The sequence below is a fragment of the Trachemys scripta genome, chromosome 10, assembly GCF_013100865.1.
Source record: "Trachemys scripta elegans isolate TJP31775 chromosome 10, CAS_Tse_1.0, whole genome shotgun sequence".
Classification (NCBI taxonomy): Eukaryota; Metazoa; Chordata; order Testudines; family Emydidae; genus Trachemys; species Trachemys scripta.
The window spans coordinates 79,349,656-79,363,500 of record NC_048307.1 but is presented as its reverse complement, the minus strand read 5'-3'; the positions used below and the strand labels follow the sequence as shown (position 1 = coordinate 79,363,500).

Genomic DNA, 13,845 nt, shown 5'->3' with positions numbered 1-13,845 from the left:
CATCTCTAGTTATAAACCATCAGCGTGCTGTTACGTGACAATGTGACCTGCAGGGAAGTTCGCCACTGGGCCGAAAGCCAGCACATGCACCATGCAAGTCTCATCTCAGCTTATTCGCAGCCCGGATCTCCCGCTGCTGGCCCTCGGCACAGGGGCGAATTCACCTGGATTGGAATAAAGACGTCTAATTGGGGTTTCCTTGGCTCTAGCAGATCAGATCTCCTCCACCGAGGTGGGTGCGAATGAGACACAAATCACCCTTGAGTCGCTCCATCCCAATAAAGTCTACAAAGTGCGCATTGCAGCCAGCACCAGTGCAGGGTATGGCGCCCCTTCGGAGTGGACACAGCATCGTACTCCTGACAAGGACAACCAAACGCACGGTAAGGTAGGGTAACCAGACAGCAAGTGTGAAAAATTGGGGTAGGGGGTGGGGGATAGTAGGCTTCTATATAAGAAAAAGCCTCAAATATCGGGACTGTCCCTATAAAATCAGGACATCTGGTCACCCTACGGTAGGGGTGTGTGGCATGCGCTACATAGCTCCTTTCTCTTCGCTGGGTCTTGGAAGAGCACCCCTGTGAGGATGGGAGGTCAATACCATGATCCCCATTTCACAGATGCGGGAAGCTGAGGCAGTTAGACTACATGGCTTACCCAACCCCACACAAGGTTGTGTCTACACTAGGGAATTGTAGCATGAGGTCCCCGTCACACCAGAACCCCTCCACTAGCTTTCCATTTAGTGTAGGGAACCAGAATGCTTTTCCCCGTCCCATGCTGCTTGGTGTGTTTTTGATGGGTCCTTCTCCCCATCACCTCCCAGATCTTCCTCAGGCTGCAGGCTATAAGCAAGGGCACTCAAAATAGGGCAGGTAAACCCCACCCCACCGCAGTAGATCTCAGTCACCAGCTCTATCTGCTACTCTGCACCCCCTTGCTATGTAGATGAACATCAGTTCTGTTATTCTGTGGTCATCTGGTTGGCCCATTCAGTGACAGAATCATCACCGCTCCTCTCTGGCACTTCAGGGGCATGTCCCCTCACTGGGACAGACCCTGCGTGTCCTTCAGAGGTGGAGAGAAGGAAGCCCCTTAGCAAAGCAAGGAAACACCGAGGAGTTGCTGAAATGTGGGTTTCTTTCCTCTTGTTTTTCTAGTTCCGTTTGCCCCGACCGAATTAAAAGTCCGAGCGAAAATGGAATCCCTCCTGGTCACGTGGCAGCCCCCAGCCAACCATGCCCAGATTTCAGGCTACAAGCTATACTACCGGGAAGTGGGCACGGAAGAGTCAAGTGACGAAAACCCCTCGGATGGCACAGAAGAGGAGAGCTGGGATGTGGGGCCCATAAAGCTAAAGAAGAAAGTGAAGCAGTATGAATTAACTCGACTAGGTTAGCTGGTAAAGTCTACTTCTTACCAACATGCATTGGCACTGCGGTTCCACCTTGCAGTGCAAGGCGGTCGTGATGAAGAACTTCTAAGAAGGGGCAAAGTTCTTTGGCTGCAAGCCCTTCAGATGTACCATTGCATCTTACAGAGTCTTTTACTACTGCTTTTTCTACTACTACAGAGTCTGAATGTACCTGAGTTCTAAAGCTCCTCCCACTGTTAAATCTTTAGCCAACTGTTGCAGGGATGAGTGTACTAAGAGCTTAGGGGGCAGAAATTAATCTCTGTCTCTTTCAGGTACTTGTAAGACCACCTGTCAGTGCAGGATCCAAGTGCTAAATCATTTTCATAATATTAAATATTAAAATGCAGAAACTCCTGAAAGCTAATGTAGTGGCAGATGATTCTCTAATCAGTGATTAAATTATATCTGGTGAAGCACAAATTGAAATGGTTGGTGTATCCTACGTTCGTATCTCAAAACTCAGCTTAGAACAATCATCTGTTCCCACCTACATATTTCTAAGAACCTCTCATAGAATCATAGAAGATTAGGATTGGAAGAGACCGCAGGAGGTCATCTAGTCCAATCCCCTGCTCAAAGCAGGACCGACCCCAACTAAACCATCCCAGCCAGGGCTTTGTCAAGCCTGACCTTAAAAACCTCTAAGGAAGGAGATTCCACCACCTCCCTAGGTAACCCATTCCAGTGCTTCACCACCCTCCTAGTGAAATAGTTTTTCCTAATACCCAACCTAGACCTCCTCCACTGCAACTTGAGATCATTGCTTTTTGCTCTGTCATCTGCCACCACTGAGAACAGCCGAGCTCCATCCTCTTTGGAACCCCCTGCTGCTATCAAATCCCCTGTCACTCTTCTCTTCTGCAGACTAAATAACCCCAATTCCTTCAGCCTCTCCTCATAAGTCATGTGCCCCAGCCCCCTAATCATTTTCGTTGCCCTCCTCTGGACTCTCTCCAATTTGTCCACATCCTTTCTGTAGTGGGGGGCCCAAAACTGAATGCAATACTCCAGAGATGCAGTGCCTCACCAGTGCCAAATAGAGGGGAATAATCACTTCCCTCGATCTGCTGGCAATGCTCCTACTAATGCAGCCCAATATGCCACTAGCCTTCTTGGCAACAAGGGCACACTGTTAACTCATATCCAGCTTCTCGTCCACTGTAATCCCCAGGTCCTTTTCTGCAGAACTGCCGCTTAGCCAGTCGGTCCCCAGCCTGTAGCAGTGCATGGGATTCTTCTGTCCTAAGTGCAGGACTCTGCACTTATCCTTGTTGAACCTCATTCGATTTCTTTTGGCCCAATCCTCCAATTTGTCTAGGTCACTCTGGACCCTATCCCTACCCTCCAGTGTATCTACCTCTCCCCCCAGCTTAGTGTCATCTGCGAACTTGCTGAGGGTGCAGTCCATCCCATCATCCAGATCATTAATGAAGATGTTGAACAGAACCAGCCCCAGGACCAACCCTGGGGCACTCCGCTTGATACCGGCTGCCACCTAGACATCGAGCTGTTGATCACTACCTGCTGAGCCCGATGATCTAGCCAGCTTTCTATCCACCTTATAGTCCATTCATCCAATCCATACTTTTTTAACTTGCTAGCAAGAATACTTCAGGAGACTGTATCAAAAGCTTTGCTAAAGTCAAGGTATATCATGTCCACTGCTTTCCCCGTATCCACAGAGCCAGTTATCTCATCATAGAAGGCCATCAGGTTGCTCAGGCATGACTTGCCCTTGGTGAATCCATGTGGACTGTTCCTGATCACCTTCCTCTCCTCCAAGTGTTTCAAAATGGATTCATTGAGGACCTGCTCCATGATTTTTCCAGGGACTCAAGTCAGGCTGACCAGTGTGTAGTTCCCCGGATTCTCCTTCTTCCCTTTTTTAAAGATGGGCACTACATTAGCCTTTTTTCCAATCGTCTGGGACCTCCCTGATCGCCACGAGTTTTCAAAGATAATGGCCAATGGCTCTGCAATCACATCAGCCAACTCCCTCCAATTGTGCTTTGGCCTTCCCAATTACACCCCTGCATGCTCGAGCAATATTTTTATATTCCTCCCTAGTCATCTGTCCAAGTTTCCACTTCTTGTAAGCTTCCTTTTTGTGTTTAATCTCACCGAAGATTTCTCTGTTAAGCCAAGCTGGTCGCCTGCCATATTTGCTATTCTTTCTGCACATTGGGATGGTTTGTTCCTGCGCCCTCAATAAGCCTTCTTTAAAATACAGCCAGCTCTCCTGGACTCCTTTCCCCGTCAATTAGCCTCCCAGGGGATCCTGCCCATCAGTTCCCTGAGGGAGTCAAAGTCTGCTTTTCTGAAGTCCAGGGACCGTATTCTGCTGCTCTCCTTTCTTCCTTTTGTCAGGATCCTGAACTCAACCATCTCATGGTCACTGCTGCCCATGTTGCCACCCACTTCTACTTCCCCTACCAATTCTTCCCTGTTTGTGAGCAGCAGGTCAAGAGGAGCTCGGCCCCTAGTTGGTTCCTCCAGCACTTGCACCAGGAAATTGTCCCCAACACTCTCCAAAAACTTCCTGGATTGTCTGTGCACTGCTGTATTGCTCTCCCAGCAGATGTCAGGGGATTGAATTCCCCCATGAGAACCAGGGCCTGTGATCTGGAAGCTTCTGTTAGTTGTCCGAAGAAAGCCTCGTCTACCTCCTCCTCCTGGTCTGGTGGTCTATAGCAGATGCCCACCACGACAGCACCCTTGTTGCTCTTGCCTCTAAACTTAACCCAAAGACTCTCAACAGGCTTTTCTCCAGTTTCATACTGGAGCTCTGAGCAATCATACTGCTCTCTCACCTACAGTGTATGTAAGATGCATCTCTAATGCAGCCAAGCGTGTTTGTTACTTAAGGTTAAAAAGCACCTGAGATGTCTGCTCCAGATTAAAATACAACCATGAGTTAATCCTCACCACACCTCTCTGAGGTCGGTATTATTTCCCCCATTTTACAGAGGAGGAAAATTGAGGCCAAAAGGTTCAGAGCTGGTGGTCAGAGAATGAGTCTGAATCCCAGCAATCAGATCTGAAAGATAACCTTAGCCAGCAAGATGCTTGTAACCATTTACAACAATAGACTGTCTGTATAGTATAGAGTAATTAGTTAATTAACCAACTGATAAGAAATCAGACATGCCACATGTACTCTTGAAATAGGACTCTCCGACTTAGACTGTTTCCCTCCTCTGCCCCATGGCTCACCCTTGTAATTGTCGCATCCTGTAACTAGTTGGTTAATTACTAGACTCAGAGCTACAATATGTGGGGCTCTATGGGACTGATCTTCAGCTAGTGTAAAATCAGCATAACTCCCTGGAAGTCAATGCAGTTGTGCTGATTTTCCCCAGCTGAGGATCGGGCCCCATATAATGCAGCATTTTGCTTTGTTGACAAAGGCCAGCTGTTGAAACAGCAGTCTGAGTGTGCGTACCAGCTTGATTTACACACCTAACATATATTATGGATGGTTTAACAGTCAGTATATAGGACCTGGGAGGCTAACTTGTGTCACCACTAAATAAACTTCCCCCTCTAGAATTGTGTTACAGCTATGTCTACTCATAGCCTGGAGAGGGTGTTAACAGTTACAAGTCACCTGAAGAATTTAGATCTGTAATTACTGCACTGAGGAAACCACATCTGTACATCATGTCCTGTCCTTACCACTGACAAACCAGCGAGGAGAGTGGCTCAGGAATGATCTGAATTGGTTCCAAATGCTCTGGCACATCAGTGCTCAGAACATCACTTGTTCATCCGTAATTACTTCCTTAAATCTGGGCATCACTCATCTCTTGATGGTTTCCTTATGCTGGGGCTGTTGTGCATTAACTATCGTAACTTCATGAAGAGGCTGAAATGTCTTCCAGTTGGGGGCGTCCTCTTTTGCTTTTCTGTGGAATGACGTGCTCCTGGGGGCTAGGAAAAGGGAAGGGGTAGAAGCACCTAGCATTCGCTGAGAATGCAAAGGTGGCGGGGAAGGCAGGGGAATGTGAAACCCCATCAAGAGTCGAAGTATGAGCGTGCTAATTTAAGGCTAGACTGTGCAACCCTTGCACTGGTGAGTGCCCACGCACACAAGCAGGTGTTGATTTCGTTGAGGTTACGTGTGCGAGTCAGGATTGCACAATCTGGCACTTGGCGAGACTATTGCAATTCAGTTGAGACGAGGGGTTGGATAAGGAACTGCAAAGTATTAAAAAGGGAACAGAGTCAGGAAAATCATTGTGCAGGAAATAGGAGAAATGGGACATTGTAATCAACACAAGTCTGTCATTCCGGGCTTAACTCTGATATGTGTTGAGCTCCAAGAACTCTCATTGATTTCAGTGGACATTCTAGATCTGACTCAAGCAATTAATCACTAGTAACAGAATGCAACAACCAGGGCCAGGATCTAGAAGAATAAGAAACACTGAGGGCTTAATTCCGCCATCCATGTTAATGGCTAGTAAGTAGTACCTTACTTTGGGAGCGGTACCAGGTACTTCTCAGCCTGAGAAAGGTGGGAGAGTCAATGCTTAATGAGCACTTAAAGAAATGAATGCAAAAATATATATTAGTCTATTGGAAATATTACAGCCATCCAGATGCCATATTTGAAGCGATGCAGAGTAGATTATTCTGGATCAATTTAATATAGGCATTCACATATATGAGGGGATGCGACGAAATCTATCTGTTTTCACCCTGCCTGCTAGCTTCAATAGCAAAGCTTGACAAGTATCCTGTAATCTTTCAGATACTGAACTTCTGGGGCTCAATTATAAGAAACAGGAGCCTTCGGAAACCAACGTGGCCTGATTTTCAGGTGGTGCCGTGGAAATGATCTGGATTCGTGTGCCGGGGGTTGCAGAGACACATCCCAGCTTCTAGTTTGCATAAGTGGCAAAAATTGATGCTAAGAATCTCCAGAGTTATAACTGCTGCCCCTTGCGGAGAGTTTGCAGTATCAAACCTCGTGTTTCACAATCTCTATTAGAGATCAGAATGAGGAGCAGAGTATCACGTCCGCTTGCTGTATGGTTTCCTGTACCTTCCTCTGAAGCATCTGGCGCTGGCCACGGTCACAGACTGGGCTAGATGGACCTCAGGTCTGATCCAGTCTGGCAATTCCTATATAAGTACTGAGCACCCGGCTGCAACTTCTGGTGTCAATGGGATCTGCTGGATACTGGCACTCCTGGAAATCTGGCCACTCAGTTAAGTGCCTAAATGGGGATTTAGGAGCCTGACTTTAGGCTCCCATTGTTGGAAAATTTTGGCCACGATGTTTAAAAGGAAAAAGTTGTTACTGTGTTAACTGTGTATGCGGGCACAGTAAGACTTGGCCTTTCCTTCCTGTCTTCGTGCTGTTTCTTCCAAGGCAGGTTGTCCACTACCGCGCCTTTTGCAACATCTTCCTTATTGCCCTGACTCTCCTCTCCCCAAACCAGACTCATTTCCCAAGGTTCCTCTCGGAAGCTTTTGTGAAGCTGAGAAAGTAACACACAGAGCGAAACTCTGAGCAGGCGTACGGGGAGCAGGGCCACTGATCAGTTCCGTGCCCCTGAGCCTGAGAACTCAGCGACTCTGTAGTCCAACAATGATAGCCCCTGCCTCAGTGAAATTCAGAGGAGGCATGAATGCAGGTCAGCCGGTCTGTTTTCATCATCGCGCAACACCCAGGCGGCTTTTGAGGGAGACAAAACTGTGTTTGCTTTGGGGAGCTTTTCAGCGAGGAAAATGTGGCCGAACTGTTTTTAGATTCCGAACGTGAACACGTATTGTGAAGCAGGGGCAGCCTTCCGCACACCCTTTGGGTAATTGGCACCAATAGGCCCTGGGAGCATAATTGGAGCAGTAATAATAAAATTGGCATCAGCGAGACGGGCTTTGTGCTGCTTACATTGGCACGGCAAGGGAGCCGGTGAGCCATCGGGGCAGGGGATGAATAGGCACGTCCCTAATTAACAAACTTCGTCAGCTAAATGCAGCCGAGGGAACCAAAGAGACTGTGGGCTGCTTTCAGCGCCTTTCTGAACAAGGGACTAGATGTCCAGAGAGAATTGCCAGTTTCCCTCTATTTAAAAACTTTGAATCTTTTAAGTAGTTTCCTTGAATAAACATCCCTGCTAAAATGTCCCCCAACATGGCAAGAGAGGCTTCTAGTTTGTGAAAGACGAGAAGAAAGAGGCAGGCAAGCTTTGCAACGACCTTTTGGACGGTGTGAGCTAAGTTTGGTGTCCGTTGTAGGAATTAACGAAAGCGCAGCTAATGCTGCTGGGAGATATTCTGGGCCTTTTCCTGCAACCCCGTTTGGGGTCAGTGGAAGAATTGCCCTTGAAACGGGGATCTCTGTTTCCTTTCTGAAGGCGCCTGACTTTATTATTAAAGCAGCTGTGTCTGAGAAAGCGGTAGGCTCCGTTTGTTGTGGTGCGCACCAGAGTTTTTCTGACTGTAAGAATCTCTCTCGGTAGATGAGACAGATTGGGACGGATCCTGTGCTTCTGTGTGCACCAAAAACTCTTGTTGACTTTAATAGACATTTTCAGGGTGCAAGGAATTGCAGGATTCAGCGCCGTGTCTTTAAAAATCCCCCCCGGTGGCTGTACAACGTATCCTTCTGAATACATGAACCAGGCTTTCCCTGAGCAGAGGTTACTGGCACAGTCCCACCATGAATCGCTTTGAGAGACGTTCTCCCACCAGGCTCAGGGGCCGCTGAAGCGCCCCCTGCATAATTAGAGGGTGATTGGAAAATGAAGCTCGCAGCATTTTGTAGATTTGCCAGGGTGTTGCTGAGTTACAAGGATAAATTCAATGTGAAGCTTTTGTTTACTTTGGAGGGTCAGCTTTAGTACACATACGTGTGCGAGAGAGAGAGAGAGAGAAATAAACACACTTGTCTTCTGTGGTAGGTTGGTCTTGAATGGGAGCAAAAGGGTATAAGCTCTGAGATATTTCGTAGAGCACTTGTTAGTGCAGTATCTAAGCAATTAATAGGATCAGGCCCTAAATTACTGGGTAAAGCAACTGGAGCAAAGAGTAGTAATGTGTCATCTAGCTTTGGAGTTACCACCCATCAGAGTTTTCCCAGATAATCCTACTCCAATGCTTGCAGGACATTCATAGCTCCTCAAACAACTTCCGGGTCCTTTTAAACGCAGTCATCTTGCGCTGTGGGACCATGTCGTGATGAAGCTTTAATGCAGCATGGTGCTATCTTCCATGGTAGAGGCGAGCACACAGGATTGGGGATCAGGAAATCGTGAGTTCTTATTATATTGGCTCTGCCACTGACTCAATCTGTGACCCTGAGCAAGTCACCTTGCTTCTCTTGGCCTTGGTTTCCCCAGTGATAAAATGGGGATGATAACACTTTGTAGGGTGGTGGTAGCTTGATGAATCAGCTAATATCTGAACATGGAATCCGAATGGTTGTAAGCCAGTGCAGCTCTGTTGAGATTGGGCGAAGATGAACTTCTGCTGAATGATTTTTGCAACCAAAAACGTTCATTTTTCCAGCCCCGGGGAGACTCTATGAGGTGAAGCTGGTGGCATTCAATAAGCACGAGGATGGCTACGCGGCTGTATGGAAGGGCAAAACGGAAAAGGCACCCGTGACCGCAGTAGGTAAGAAATACTTCATAGGGCAGTTCCTAGCTATTTCACCCGCGACCTTCTGCCTGCATGTTCTTCTCTCTTCTGCTCTGCCCATGGTTCTGAGGGTACATCTACACTACAGCGGGGAGTCGATTTAAGATACGCAAATTCAGCTACGTGAATAGCGTAGCTGAATTCGACGTATTACAGCCGACTTACCCCGTTGTGAGGACGGCGGCAAAATTGACTTCTGCCGCTTTTTGTCGGCGGCGCTTACTACCACCTCCGCTGGTGGAGTTAGAGCGCCGATTCGGGGATCGATTGTCGCGTCCCGACGGGACGCGATAAATCGATCCCCGAGAGGTCGATTTCTACCCGCCGATTCAGGCGGGTAGTATAGACCAGGCCTGAGAGAGTGAACGGGATAAAGATATGGAGGCAGACGTTTAGGAACCAAAGACAGGAGTTGTGATCTAGCACTGGTGTCCAACATAATCATTCCCAGTTGAGAATGAGCCACCAAAAAGTGTTCCTTGGGAGCTGGCTGGAGTGCTCAACACATTACAGGATCAACCTTAATTGTTCATAGTAAAGCATCTTGAAGGGGGTGGAAATGTTCCCACTCTCTATTACTACGATTGGGTGCCACTGAACTCAGATGGCCTTGACCCCACCCTCCCCACCACCCTCCACCCCCTTTCTGAGTAGGGTGACCAAGACAGCAAGTGTGAAAAATCAGAATGGGGTGGAGGGCACTAGGACCCTATATAAGAAAAAGACCCAAAAATCGGGACATCTGGTCACCCTATTTCTGAGAAACATTGGGGGAGCTGTATTGGAGATGCAAGATACACCTCTACTCTGATATAACGCGACCCAGAGCACTAGGGTAATACAGATAAATAATACAGACATATGCATCAGTTTCATTATTCGTTTCCCTTCGTGGTGAAATTAGGCTATGATTGTGATTCTCAAAGCGTATTCTATCTGTTCGTGATTAAGGCGAAGATTTTGTCACGGATATTTTTAGTAAAAGTCACGGGCAGGTCATGGGTAATAAAGAAAAATTCATGGAAGCCATTACCTGACTCTGACTTTGACTAAAAATCCCTGTGACAAAATGGGGATCTGTGGGTGCCCACAGCGGGGCAGCTGCCCAGGGGCTAGGAGCTCCGGGGGCCCCCACCGCAGGTTGGGTGTCAGAGCTCAAGGTCATGGCTGGGAGATGCCAGGGCCCCCATCACCTGCAGCAGCTGGGGGCTGTGGGGTACCCCTGCCGCCCGCAGCTCCAGGGGTCCCACACCAGCTGCAGTGGCCGAGAGCTTGGGGGTTCCCCTGCCGCCCACACCCACAATGGCTGGGAGTTCAGGGGTTCCCCTGCTGCCCCCGAGGGCCGGGAGCTCCGGGGGCCGCCAGAGGCGGCAGGGGTACACTGCAGCTCCCCACCACTGCAGGCTGAAGTCACGGAGGTCGCTGGAAGTCACGGATTCTGTGACTTCTGTGACCTCCATGACTAAATAGTGGTACTTATGTTGCCCAGTACCATTGTATCTGAGCACCTGGCAATCTTTAATTGATTTATCCTCGCACACCCTGGGAGGCAGGGCAGTTATCCCCATTGCACAGATGGGGAACTGAGGCAGAGAGTAACCAAGTGACTTGCCCAAGGTCAAATAGGAAGCCTGTGTCAGAATAGAGAATTGAGCCCCAGGCTAGTGCTCTAACCACTGGGCCCATCCTCCTCTCGGTTCACCAGCAGTGACTGCTCTTCTCTCTCCCATGCCACTTACACTTGTGTATTTCTTTCTTCTTCCTTCATGTACCATAGACCCTCCAGTTCAGAAGGGCCCCCCACTGCCCCCAGCCCAGGTCTATGCAGAGTCCAACAGTTCGACCTCGATTTGGCTCAGGTGGAAGAAACCAGACTTCACGACGGTCAAGATCGTCAATTACACCGTGCGGTTCAGCCCTTGGGGACTGAAAAACGCCTCTCTTGTCACTTACTACACCAGGTAAGAGTGTCGCGCAACAGGCCGAGCGACCCAACGGCTTCCTTGGTGGAAAGAAAACAAGCATGCAGGAGAAATACGTGGGAAACCTCGCGGCTGGGTGGTTTAGTAGACCCTGCGCCTTTCTACGTCCAGGGCGCATGTGACTCTGACTTGTATCCATTTGCTCAATTCTAAATCAGGGCCGGGCAAAAAGTGGCTCCTGGAGAACGGGCTGTATCTGAAACACAGAGATGGGGCTTAGGAGAAAGCAGGCATTTTTCCATCTTGATTTGTAGGGGTCAGGCTGCACTGCATGCTGGGATCTGTAGTTCCCATGTCTTTATATTAAGGATAAAGCCAGTTGCAGTATTGTCAGCCCCAAATATTCAAAGATCATGACTCATCAGGCTCCCCAAAATTGGGTTTTGGTTTAAAAATCATGACATTTAAAAATATATATATATAATAACTTTGGGGTGGCTCGTATATTTGTCTTCTGGGTTATGCGGCTTTAGCGACATCACGTTTTTCAAGCTTTTCTCTGCAAGAAAATCATAAATAAATGAACAGCCATGAAGGCTAGACACATACGTGATTCTCATGTAATCCCATGACTCCTGGAGCTTGGACTTTAAGAAACATATGAAAGAGAGTGAGACTTGTGATAGACTCGTGAGAGGTGGGAGCACTGCCGCTTTGATCCGCTCCATTGCACCCACATTTTTTCTGGCCCACGGGCTCCTGGTAAGTTGCTGAGGTTGTCTGGCGATGGGACCCTGGCCTGCATTAATCTGCCCTGTGTGTCTGCATTCCTTGGCAGTTCTGATGAAGGTATTCTCATCAGCGGATTGAAACCTTACACCAAGTATGAGTTTGCAGTCCAGTCTAATGGAGTTGGGATTGACGGACCGTTCGGCAGCGTGGTGGAGAGGTTCACCCTTCCTGACCGTAAGTACCGCAACGCGGTGAAAATAAATCCCAAACTCACGGTGCTCTCCCTGATTGGAGGAAGGCCAGTCTCACCTCCTGTGCCTTGCCCACTAGTGGATGTAAATCTCTGAAGACCATTTTCAGCTGCCAGTTCTGTCGTTCCCTCTGCGCACTCACTCAGCAGATGTAACGTATTTGTACGATGAAATGCTTGGGCATCCGGCTCGCTGTCACTTGTCGGCCCTCAGTTCTCTTCTGCATCAGTGGAGGCTGAGAGCCATTTGAAAGCCCCAGAGCCATCCCAAAGCCCGCTGACAAGATGCTGCCACTGGAGTTGGCTTTGTAAGGACAGAGGAATGGAAGCAGAACTCGAGAAGAGCAATTGATACGAATCAGGGCAAATATGTTTATTTCAGATTTGAGTTTTCTTTTGTTTGGGGGAGGGAGGTGGATTTTCTCTGAGAAATCCTGCTGTCTAGTGAGGAATTGAGCTGCCCTGGGGGTTGCTTTGAGCGATGGGTCCTGGCTAATGCTGACAGATGTTGTCAAAATGGGTCGCTGAGCCCAGCATGGTGGTGTAGAGACAGTGGTAGGAGTTGGCAGAGGCTGAGAGCACTGCTAGCTCCGGTAAGTCAGGGGATAACCTCTCTTGTCCAATAGCAACCTCCAGTGGCTGTTTTGGGAGTGGAGTTAACCGACTTTGGAGGGTGGGTCCCATCTAGCTGTGGTGATAAGAGAGCTTTGCGGGCGGGGGAATTAAAAACCAGAAGGGGGCAGGGAGCTCGGAGGATCCCTTGCCCAAGGATAAGAAAAGCTTTGGTGTATTTTAATGCTGTATTTCTTACTGAGCTGGGCAGCTACACCCGTGTTTTCCTGCTACTCCTTAGCTCGCTGGCCAAGACAGACAAACTCCCCATTGTTTGTGCTGCAGAGAGCACACCCTTCCATTCAGCTCCAAAGTCAACAATGAGCAGCCCTGTTTGTGCACCATTTGCATCCACCAAAGTAGGCTCGTGTCTGCCTGGTGCGTGCAGATCACTCCGGTGCGCATCCGGCCACCCAACTCCCACCTGCAAATGCAGCTTTGGCACGTGCCCGCTTTGGGGGGCACCAAATTGGAGGCGTGGCCCAAAGAGCTGAGCTTTCGCCATTTCCCCTTTGGTTCCTGTTGCACGTTTGGGGCAGTCGTCATATCCTTTGTCTCTCCAGGGCCGTCGACGCCACCGTCCGACCTCAGGCTGCATCCAATCAACCCATACGCCGTGCAGGTGCATTGGTGTCCTCCAGTCGAACCCAACGGCATCATCGTGGAGTATGTCATCCTGTATAATGCAAACAACACGCAGCCCGACGACATGTGGACTCTGCTGAGGAAAGAAGGTGAGCACCAGGAGTAGCTCAGGAGTGTGTCCATTGGGCCGGGTCCAGAGCGGAGGTGCGTTGACTTCAATCCTCGTTGGGCACTAATAAATGTCAGTTCAGAATCCCCCCATTTGCCTTGCCCTCTCTGCTTTCTGACGGGAGTCGTGCGTCTCTGCTGTCTGGCCTCTAATCACTGATAACAGAGAAGTCTAATGAGCTGGGGGACAGAGAACGTTGAGGAAAGGCTGCGCTAGCCTGCAATACAATTAGAAATAGCGGCAGCAGAGGAGACCCACAGCTGAGAGCAGAGCATGCGCACTGAGCAGAGACGTGTGGGAGAGGCGGTGTGTTTGGAAGCAGGTGGGTTCTCTTGCCTCTTTAGCAAGGCTCTTGGGTGCTCTTCGTGTCCTGGCTGCAGAGAGACAAGATGCTCTCGCTAGGCAGTGAAAGAACTTTGTGTTGACGGAGCGTCAAGGCTGTGGCTCAGAGATAAGAAAGGAGGAAAGCGGGTGGGTCGGGGGTTGAAAGAAAATGCTCCATGTTTGC

The 13,845-nt window shown here is 49.0% G+C and overlaps 1 protein-coding gene across 3 annotated transcripts in view; it reads left to right on the top strand.

Annotated features, from left to right (window-relative positions):
- Positions 1–13,845, top strand: part of IGDCC4 (immunoglobulin superfamily DCC subclass member 4) — a 166,138-nt gene that overhangs the window by 123,698 nt on the left and 28,595 nt on the right. For 2 of the 3 annotated variants that reach the window (XM_034783590.1, XM_034783592.1), the window contains 6 exons: positions 210–383; positions 1,161–1,394; positions 8,936–9,043; positions 10,845–11,028; positions 11,828–11,955; positions 13,147–13,317. In XM_034783590.1, coding sequence (XP_034639481.1) covers positions 210–383; positions 1,161–1,394; positions 8,936–9,043; positions 10,845–11,028; positions 11,828–11,955; positions 13,147–13,317 — 999 coding nt within the window. The remainder of the gene's footprint in view (positions 1–209; positions 384–1,160; positions 1,395–8,935; positions 9,044–10,844; positions 11,029–11,827; positions 11,956–13,146; positions 13,318–13,845) is intronic. The other variant, XM_034783591.1, reaches the window with a different exon arrangement.